Source organism: Biomphalaria glabrata, chromosome 1, assembly GCF_947242115.1.
Source record: "Biomphalaria glabrata chromosome 1, xgBioGlab47.1, whole genome shotgun sequence".
Taxonomy (NCBI): domain Eukaryota; kingdom Metazoa; phylum Mollusca; class Gastropoda; family Planorbidae; genus Biomphalaria; species Biomphalaria glabrata.
In genome coordinates, this window is record NC_074711.1 from 78377821 (window position 1) to 78388812 (window position 10992).

Genomic DNA, 10992 nt, shown 5'->3' on the forward strand with positions numbered 1-10992 from the left:
TAAATTAAAATGTATTTACACCTTTATGATATAAATTATTTTGTATAGCAATCTTTTGATAAAACTAATTTTATTGCAGTATTAAAAAAAAAGTTTAAATAAAAAAATAACAAATGGTTTCAAGTCTTTTTTATATACACAGAAAATAGAAGCTTGAAACTTTAGAATTATATTCTGAAACAATAAGAAAAAATAATTTGTCTTTTGCACAGACAGACAATTACAGCATCGAGTGTCAAAGATTTAATATGTACATGGACAATTAACATCAACATACTGACTATATACACTGTACAAAATATTTACAAATTTGCTTCATATGTCATTCTATTGCTATAAACAATCACATTTCATTTGTTCACAGAAATGTGTATGATGAGAATTTTGTGCAAATTAAAAAAAAAAGGATTTCCTTCTAAATATAAAATGCTGCTACAAAATTAATATCAGTAACATCAAATTCTCCAAATATGCATTTAAAAAAGTAAAGTACTTAATAGTCTTTAAAAAACATTTCTTTTAACAAAATGTACAATTTATGGCACTGAATATAGCTATTTACAACTCAAGGGATAGTGATCATAAAAAATTTAAAAAAAACCTTAAATAACACAGAAAGCATTGTCTAACTTCACAGAAACATTAACATCACAAAACAATTATTTTCCTATCACAATTCAGTATAGTGTATATTGCAGTGGCGTAGCTAGGGTGTTTGATGCCCAGTGCGGCATCTCCTCATGATGCCCTCCCCCCCCCCCCCCCTTTCGGATATAAAACAGAGAAAATACATAGCAACTAACAATCCGCCTACTTAAGAGATTTTGTCTTTACAATTCTTCTTGAACTCGTTCGTGATGCCTATTGAGGGCCAGATTCTGCTTTGAGAGAAAAGGAGTGATATCGAAGATTCATTTCATTATCCGATTTTTACCTTTAGGACTCTTTGATCACTGCCGTCAACCATTTTAAGCAGAGAAGACAATTTCTCCATCTAAGAAAGCTCTATGAGCGCCAGCCAGACTTATCAATCTTGAGTAGAGCCCATAATACTAACAGAGTGGCAAAATAATTAAATGTTTTAAATCAAATACAGTAGTTCATGTTTGTTCAAGTATGTACAAGGTGTGCAGTTTTTACTGAGAAATTTTGTGCTCAGTTTGATGCCCCTCATCACTTGATGCCCCGTGCGGCCCGCACCACCCGCACATGGCTAGCTACGCCACTGGTATATTGCTATTTGTGAGCATACAATAACTTCGGTTCTGCTTCATGTCAGAAAATCTAAATGTTTAGGAAAAGTTGCACAAACAATTAAATAGTTAAATTTTATTATAATATAAAAGTTCTTCATTATACTGATAACAAAATCAAATAATAAATTTACTGATAAAAGTTAATTCTGTATTTTACTTTTTAAAGAACTGGTGCATTATACATGCTGAAAATCTACAGATATGGTATGACAAGATATTACACCACTTATAATGCATTTAAATCATAAACGTTTGAGTTTAATTGTTTACTCATGAACATCAGTTTTCCTGCTGTTTTGAAAAGAAAACGTCATTGCTTATAGAATATTCATTAATTTTCTGATAAAAAGAGATATTTTCAATATTATTAATGATGACAGAACTTAAAGGCAAAATAATTTATTACAACGATGAGAGATAAATAAAGGATCAAATCTTCACATTAGAGACGATAGAAAACAGATGAAAGTGAAGCAGAAGCGACATGTAAATAAAATTTTATATCAATGGAGATGACACACATTTAGAATTTTACATCTGTATCTTTTTGATTTTCTGTGGAGTTAGTTTCTTTTTTAAGTAAAATATTACCACTGTCTGAATCCACAGATACTAGTAAAGGATCAGCCAGCTTTACTTCCAGTGCTAATTCAGACTTTACATTTGCAGTGATTTCTAAGTTCTCTGACTTGATGGATTCCTGAACATAGTCTTCTTGTTTTGGTGTTGACATCTGGACCTGTCCTACTTTTTCTAATAGTACATTTGGGCGATGGCTTACTCCATAAGGATCTTCATCACTTTCTGATATTCCAGGCATTTCATGCTCTAGCAAACTTCGAGCTTTACCTGCAGGAAAGTTGACATACAAATGTAGTAACAAGTTGGGTTATTAGTTGAGAAAAATGTGACAATATCCCATAAAATGACAATGTAATTATTGACTTTAAAGTATCATTGAAGTTGTTTCATTTTTTTCTAAATTGATGAAATATACTATTATCAAATAATTATACAATTTTTAAATAAGGTATTGTCAAGCTTCTGAGAAAATTGATATGATTCTTAATAAATATTGAAAAAAATAATATATATATTATCCATTTCCATGAGATGATCCATAGTCGTTTCGCGACTGAAGGAGGCCATAGATATATATATGTTGTATATATTACAACATACATAAGTAAGTGAACATTTTAAATCAATAAAAAAACTTTGATAGCTAGACATCTGTTGTGTTTGTCTATGCTTACCTCTAACAGATGATTTAGAAGCAGATGCAGGAGATAATCCATCCTCATTATTTCCAAATGGATTAAGTGTGGGCACAACAAATAAGGCAAATGACAATAGTAACACCTGGAGAAAAAAAACATAATACACATAGAAATTAAATCATATTATCTAGATTATCTCATATACATAGAAATTATTGAAAATTGTAAAAAATTATCAGCTAAAACCATCTTTATTTAACAATTATTTACAAGATTCAGAATTATGTCATCATTATTTTTTCACCAAAGGTTTATATCAATTTCAATATTTGTTTTTTATCAATAAAATATAAGTATATATACATATACACATACCATAATACATGTTGAAGCTTGTGGGGACATTTTTGATTTGCCCACTAAAGTCTGCAAACGTTTGAGCTGTGCTATTAGAGATCTGTAGAATACATTTCATATGCAAGAACTGATAAGCAGAATAGGGAAAATACAAAATTATAGCCCTTAACTAAGCTAAAATGGATTTTATGGTGAATCATTGTTAATTGTTCAAATTATTAGCTTCTATTTATAAATAAAACTAGTTAAACTGAATAAAACTGTATGAAAACCCACTCTGTCAGTAAGGACAAGTAAGTTTTATCTTGAAATAACAGGGTTTCTGATATACGTAATTATGATATTACTGGCTTTGAAAGAATCATCTATATATCTATCTGAACTTACACATTCTGTTTCTCCAAATTATCTACTTTTTTCAAAAGTTCTCGATTCTCTGCAGTGCATAATTTAACTCTTTGTTCAAGGCCATCGACATAACCTTGTTTTCTTTTACGACTTTCTTTGGCTGAAATCTGCATAACAATAAAGTAAGTTTTAGAACTTGTTAGCTAAATATGACTACTTCATTGTTTATCAGAATTTGGAAATTTTGTATTAAATTTAATTAATCAATGTAATGCTGGTAATTTTTTTTTTAAATGTTCAAAATGGTTTAACTGAAATAATTTTAAAATTATTATAAAATTACTTTGTTTCTGATTTTCCTCCTAACAGCTTTGAGGACTCTCTCTTCATCTCGTGTTAAAGGAAGATTTGTAGGTAAACTAACTCCTTCCCTGGCCAGTAATTCTTTTTCCTCATCCGTCAGTCTCAATTCAGGAAACTAAAAATAGTAACATAAGTTTTTTTACCAACATAATTCTTTAAAACTTTTGAAAAAAATCAAGGTTATGTTTACAAAGAGAAATGCTCATAGTTTTCATAAATTAATACTGCTACTTGTTTACATTTTTTATTCTTACAATCCCATTGATATTCAGAAGATAACTCTTCGGGCAATAAAATACAGTAAGAAAGAAAAACAAAAGAAAAGACTATAGAGAAAGTTGTTGAAGACATAATGGCACATAAAGAAAACCAGAAGAAATTTAAAAGAAGATAGAGGGACAATGTGAAATAAATAAAAGAAACTAACAATGTCTAGAGCACTATAGTCTAAGTACTGTCTTAAAGATCACGATTGCCAACTAAGTCATAATAACTGCTTAAATTGCAACAATAAAAAGAGCTTAGAAATTATTATCAAACTTTTCTTTTTTATACAAAGCTTACCTATACTTCCTATATACACTAAAAAAAACTATCTATTTATGGGTTTTCCTCCATTTATAAAAAAAAGCCCTCTTAACAAAAGATTGCTAAAGAAAAGTAACTAGCAAATGCTTACATTTGTTGTAGTGCTAGAAACATGTGGGTCAATATCTTTGACAGTGAATGGCAATGAACCTTCTTTCTTACTGGTCTTCTGAATTGGTATAACTCGTTTATTAGAGCCATTCACAATGTAAACTGATTGTGTTCCTTTACTTTGACTATCTGAAGATGAACTTAGGTCATTGATACCTGTTGTGACAAAAATATATTTAGGAGAAATATATATTTTAAATGCTTTCTTCTGGATACAAATTTCTTGAATACACTGTAAGATACCATTAAACGAAAATGTTTTAGCAGGAAATTAGATGAACACAAATACATCTCACATTAAGAGAAAAGAAAGAAAGAAGGTGAAAGATTTATAATATAGATGACAAATTTCTGGTATTTCATACTAAGGGATTCCAGCACCCTTCACAGAATAGAAATATGAAGGAATTCCCAGAGGTGTGAAGCCTTTGATTTCTTAATTCAAGAGCAAAAGTGTCAGAAAATTAACAGTGCACAATATGGTGTGATCCAAGTCAGTGATTGTCTCATTAATAAAGGAACCTTCAAATAGAACGGGGGGTCAAAGAGTCTTTCCACTGAAAGAAATCCTTCTCATTTGCCAAAGGGTCTCATAGATAGTCTGTCACTCTAACCCATAATGAACTTTATCCATGGTATTTTATAAGAATTTTTTATGTCAGTTAAGATATATATAACAGGTATATTATTACAGTTTTTCATTTAAAAAAAAAAGATATAAAAAGGCTTTAACTCAACCACCCATAAAGGTAGGGAATAGTGGCATGTAGGTATAGAATCTTATAAACTACACTTTAACAGTCCATTTCACTAAGTTTCATTTTGAAAATGGGAAAGTAAACAAATATTCAAATAAATTCAACTTAATTTTCTAAGCATGAAAACAATATCAACTAAGGTAGAATGGCTAAAAGTTAATGATGGTGTTATGTGGTCAACCCAAGAAACCAACTACTCTGAATGTCAAGTACAAATTGAATTTCTTTTTAAATAGTTTGTAAACACACAGGTGCCAACTTTGGTGCTGTGTGCACATTTATATATTTGACATATAGAAATTGCTATTTTTAAATAGGAATATCATACCAAAGTCAATAGATATGTCATCATCATATCCATAAGACAAATTATAATCTTCTAAATCAGATGTGGTTGTGTTGACACTATGAGAGTCATGCAAGTATCCTTCCTTTAGTGGGCTCATATCATCTGCCATACGCATATCATATGTGTTTGATTCTGAGTATGTTGAGGGACTCAGACCTTTGATGTTATCAGGAGAACCTGTTGAGAACATCTCCAACTGATCATCTGTCATGTTGCTTTCTAAATTGTGGTTAAAATGTGAGATTGAGACTGACTCTTCAGAAATAACTGATATGCCACTGTCACTATGCTCACTGGGAGATTTGTGGGCTATGTAATCATGATCAGAATGAAAAATCTGTCTTTTGGCTGGGGGCTCTCCTTCAAGAAATGAATCAGGCTCAGCAGAATTAATTAGGCTTTCAAATAAGTTGTCACTTAACAGGTCCAGATCACACTATTAAAAAGAAAGACAAAATTCAACTGATTAATTTTATATATACATACACATGTATATACATATATACATATACATACATACATATATATAAATATACAGTGCTTTTTTTTTTGTGATGGTATGCACCGGTACGGTGTACCAGCACCTTTTTCAATGTGGGGAAAAAATATTACTTTTCTTGCATTTTAACATATATATTATTAATTTATTAATAGTTAAAAGTTAGGGGATCCATCACTGAGTACTGCACCTATTTTTTTTACAAAAAAAGCACGCTGTATATATACATACACATTATATATACACAATATAATTGAACTACTTAGACATATACTTTTTTAAAATTAAAATAAAAAGTTAATTTCAATATTTAAAAAAATAATTAACTATTAGATCTTTTGATAAGGCTTGCTATGAAAATCCATCACTAGGAATGACTAGGAACTCATCTCATTGGATTCAAGTTATTATCTTGACTATAGAGTCTAGATCTGATAAACTTTTAAAATTGAACTTTGTTTTTAGTCAAGAGTATGTTGATGTAGAATCTAGATCTAACAGTATTTTCTTCTTTTTTTTTCAAGAAAACACTTTAAATATTTCTAGATAAATAATGAAAGATTAGATAAACCAGTATCCTTGTCTACTGAAATCTATCTAAAGTTTAGTTTTGTTTCATATTTATATTGATAAGAAAGATAGTATTATTAATATAATATAATCTAAATAAAGCCTACAGTCATAATGATATATCAAACTAATCATAGATAATGTATAAACTAATCTAATTTATTATAAACTCACAAAATCATGGTCGGTAAAGCTTGGTTCTATGTTACTATCCATATAGTTCTGTTTTCCTATTCCATAGCCAACTGGCGTCAAATCTTTTAGAAGACCACTGTTGTCATCGAATAACAAATCCAGAACGTCAGACGATGGACTACCGTAGTCCATGATGAATTGATGATGATTGATGGTGTTTAAATAATAATTATAATTTTTTATTACTAGTTCATAAATGATAAAAGCGTCTTAATTCGAAAATATTTGAGTATTGATGTTTTACGAATATTTTAATTTATCTTCCAACACAATTTCGAACACGTCATCATAACTCTCGTCAATTTATTGAACGGGGATGTCCCTGAAAAAAGAGTCAAGTGGCAGAGTCTAAGTAATAAGACGGACTAAGACGAGATCCTTTTTTAGAGCTTAGGATTTAGAATTAAGTAACGAATTAAGAGATAAACAAGAAAATGTATTTTCGTTTTTTTTTTTTTTCAATGCATTAACTGAAATATTTCCACACTATTAGTTATAGATCCAATACACTAATAAACGCTAGTTTTTGATATTGCTTGTTGGTCTTAGATCCATAGTCTACTAAATAGGGAGGGGTTACGGAGTTACTATGTTTAGTACAAAGTGTAAACTTCCGGTTTATCCTCTCTACGTGGAAGTCTACTAAAGCTAAGTTTCTTTTTGGTTTCGAACGCGTAGTAGACCCACATCATTTGCTATAAATAGACTAATAGCTCTAGGTCTAATTTTATCAAAGGGTAAACCCATAACATGTTAAAACGACAGGATATTCTTTTTGTACATATGTTGGAGATTCATTTCGTCCATTTGAGATGGTCACACGAACTACTTCAATGTTGTTGTTTGTTGTTTTTTTTTTTTAAGCAAAAGGGATTTGTTTGACTTATTAAAAATAATAATCTTAATAATATAAATAGATCTATAAAAAAAAAATATATGGGAAAAAAGTCAATGGGGCTGAGGTCAGGTACGTGAATAGGGAGAGGGGGGGGGGGTAAACCAATATGGAATGCCTCATGAAGGTAAAAAATTATGACTAACTGGCAGTGTATCAACTCATTTCTGATTTTTTAAAAAATAAGGACAAACTGTCAACCAATGTTGTTGTTTTTTTAATATAAAGATGTCCCTGAAGGCTAAGAAAAAGGATTATTCGCGTGAGACTAGGCATCGCAGACAACTGGAGGCTCCATCATGTGAGGCACTAGCAGATCCAAAACTTTCAAGTGGGGGGGGGGGGGGCATTTTTTTTTCCAAACCCTACCCTTATAACCCCCAGTAGACCCTATCCTATGCATAAACCGGCGCCTTCGACATTGGTCATGGAGGTCACGCATAAAAGCACACACAGCATACACACAAATACATATAAATATATAAGTGATGCCCGACCTAATTTGACCTGCGGGCCATTTTAATTTCCGACATTTGTATTGCGGACCATGTGAACGAAAGGTTACAGAAGCGAAATGAAATTGTCCTGAAACTATTTGATTAGAAGCCCGTGGATCTAATACTTCTGCCCTGTAGACCACAAGGTCTGAAAGGGGAACTAGTAAGGCCAGGTTCACATCTAACTTTACATTCACTTTCACCTATCCTTTGATCTGCTGGACCGTTGGGGCTATACACAAGATCTGTTAACCTTCTTTCTCCATTCTTATCTCTCATTTGTCTTTGATATAATTTCATTCGGATGTTCCTTCTGAAAATATCGAAGCCTGCCTGGGTGGACCACTTCGGGGGCCGATTTTGAGTTTGTGTTTCCACACAAACTGTCTTTTGTAACCTTGTTCTTGTTTCTTTTGGGTAAATATTCCCATCTATCCTCCAATCTCTAGGCGTAATTTAGCAATTTTTTATTCGCTGTTCAAATAAAAAATGCCGTCATATTTGTTGTATAATGTCCTTTAAATGATATCCTTTTTTTATTTAAAGAACTGGTTTGATCTTATTGTTAGACAAGACTAGCTGTTAAAATCACCATTCAAGATACAGAAGTAATAAAATAACAAAGAAAGCTATATGAACATCTTAAGGTAATAAGTCTTCTTTACAGCAGAAACGCATTCTCCTGACATATACAGCTCATTATTCAACCTGTTCAAAAAGGACCCTTTGAAAATGTTTTACTTGAAAAATATTCTAATATGAATGTACAGGCCCTTACTACATTGCAAATACAACCAATTCGTTCCTTGAAAAGATAAGATATTTAGATTAAGGCTTTGAGATCGCCGCCAAAAAAAATATAAAAAAAATTCGCCCCCCCCCCCCAGCAATGTTGAGGATTATTCGAAAAAAAAACAACAGCAGCCATGTTGAGGATGTTGATGCCTTTCTCTTGACAGCTAGGTGGTCTGGGGAAGCACCATAAGCTTCCCCAGTGGGGTCCGGGACGGAGCCCCGACGCCAAAAGCGTTTTATTGCATTCTTCACTGCAGAAACGCATTCTCCTGATGTACCCCACATATTTAGATTAGGACTTTGAGGATCGCCGCCGGAAAAGAAAGTATTCGAAAAATAATATTTTTTTAAAAAAAGCTAATTTGTAAGTGATACATTTTGTTCAAAACTTTGTTTTGTTACAGATTTATAATTCAAAGCTCTGAACAAAAAATTTCAAAAGTTGGAGGAGAAATTAAGTGGGCCAATTAAACTCTACATTTTTTGCACTTTTAGGATTTAAGCATATATTGTGAGTTATAGTCTCAAAATACAATAGAAAAATATCAGTATGAGTAAAGGTTGGGTAAAGGTGACAAGGAAAATAATATTTGGGGTCAGAACTCATTTCAATTGTTACTCTTATAATGAACAATTTCGTATGAATTCTACATTTCCCAAAACAAAGTCTTTCTTAAAAAAACTAAGATAAATTCGTGTGCAATTACATAAACTCTGCCGCCAAATTTGACTATTCTGTTTTAAAACGTCATGTTTTCGTCTGGAAAGAGGAGAGGGAGGTAGAGTGAAAACGTTAATCCTCGCTGCTTTTTATAATTTTGTGCTAAAAATTGCTTTTGACACTAAAGAATAAGGGGTGGGGGCGACAAGATATAAGAATTTAATTTATAGCTCTATAGCTCTTTAAAAAAATATTAGTTTGTCTGATGAGCGGACCGCGATTGCATGTATTGCCCTCCCACCTGGTACAACCCTTTTTCATTTAAATTTACTAATGATAAAATTTGAGATCAGAGTTTGTGTGCTACCTAATATACAAATGGGTTAAAACATCAATATGTACCTTATATTATATAGATATTCAAGTTAATTTTGTTCACAAACTATGATTTCTCTATAAAAATAAGACCACCCCCCACTCAGGGCTAGAGTGGGAGGACAGTAGAAGCAATCGCCCCCCCCCCCTCATCTCATCGAATTGGCTAAGCTACCAGAAGTGTAGCGATATAATATAAAAATTATATAGTAATTCAACTAATTTTGTTCACAAACTATGATTTCTAAAAGGGTTTAGGTAGGAGGGGCAGTAGATGTATTCGCCCCCCCCCCCTCCCCATTGGCTAACAGGGAAACGACATAATATGACATATCTAAATATCGGTTAAAATATCAATAACAAGTTTTAATTCTATTTATATTTTATTGATTCTGTTAACAAGCTGTGATTTCTACTAATAAATTGAACCGGGGGGGGTGTGTGGCCAGGTGTGTTTGTTGGGTCGCCCCTATATACCGCCCCCCCCCCTGGATCCGCCAGTGGCCTAGGGGTTCATAACCAGTTCTCTTTACTTTTCCCAGTCAACATCTGTTCTTAGGAGATTATTAAAAGTGAGGCAAGTTCCATTATTTATTTTACGGTGTACAGCCAGATTTTTTTTTTTGGACGTCCCTTTCTTGTTCTTCCTCTTCTGTACCTTGAAGGGTTACTCTTGAAAGTGATTCGAGTCATAAACTATGTCTTACAATATGACCGAACTGAACTGCCCAGCTTTCGTCTCTTCGCTGGATAGAGTAGTTTCTCCTTTTTGCCATCCTGTGAGTGCTGAGTAAGAGTAAAAGTACAAACTCATTTGTCTTCTTTTCCTGGTATCTAATACCCAGAAATTTCCTGTAGTATTTACTCTCAAAGGCTTCAACTCTTCTTTCACCTTTATAAATCACTGGCTTCAGTGTCCAACTTTCACAACCATAGGTCTATATAAAAGTAGCCAAGCATACGGTTCACAGAGACCGCATAAACCAGGGGTCTCAAACTCATATCAGCATGTGGGCCGCAGTGGAAAGTAACAACCAGTCAGCAGGCCGCACCACGAAAAAGAGAATGTTTTTTTTATTAAATTTTACGAACACTACTGTCACTGCAGTTAAATGCTAAAATAAACTTAATAAAGTTTTTATAATTATTAATTAC

At 32.3% G+C, this 10992-nt stretch overlaps 1 protein-coding gene across 2 annotated transcripts; it reads right to left on the reverse strand.

The window, feature by feature from the left end:
- Positions 1 to 112: 112 nt before the first annotated feature.
- Positions 113 to 7191, reverse strand: LOC106071302 (cyclic AMP-responsive element-binding protein 3-like protein 4). Of its 2 annotated transcripts, XM_056017027.1 has the most exons (9): positions 7102 to 7174; positions 6594 to 6936; positions 5330 to 5786; positions 4224 to 4399; positions 3525 to 3659; positions 3221 to 3348; positions 2852 to 2933; positions 2513 to 2618; positions 113 to 2105 (listed from the first exon to the last, which is right to left on the reverse strand). In XM_056017027.1, the coding sequence occupies exons 2-9, from the start codon at positions 6744 to 6746 to the stop codon at positions 1780 to 1782; spliced, it is 1563 nt and encodes a 520-aa protein (XP_055873002.1). In that variant the 5' UTR covers positions 6747 to 6936; positions 7102 to 7174; the 3' UTR covers positions 113 to 1779. The 2 variants fall into 2 exon arrangements, with proteins under 2 accessions (XP_055873002.1, XP_013086833.2); XM_013231379.2 differs by having other exon boundaries at positions 6594 to 7191.
- Positions 7192 to 10992: the final 3801 nt, after the last annotated feature.

Excerpts from the sequence above, each read along its gene's own strand:
- LOC106071302 (XM_013231379.2), bottom strand. The coding sequence starts at position 6,746 with ATGGACTACGGTAGTCCATCGTCTGACGTTCTGGATTTGTTATTCGAT. Across the intron at positions 3,660-4,223 it reads TTTCTAGCACTACAACAAAT|TTTCCTGAATTGAGACTGAC; the intron begins GTAAGCATTTGC and ends TACTATTTTTAG. Across the intron at positions 2,619-2,851 it reads AAGCTTCAACATGTATTATG|GTGTTACTATTGTCATTTGC; the intron begins GTATGTGTATAT and ends TTTTTTCTCCAG.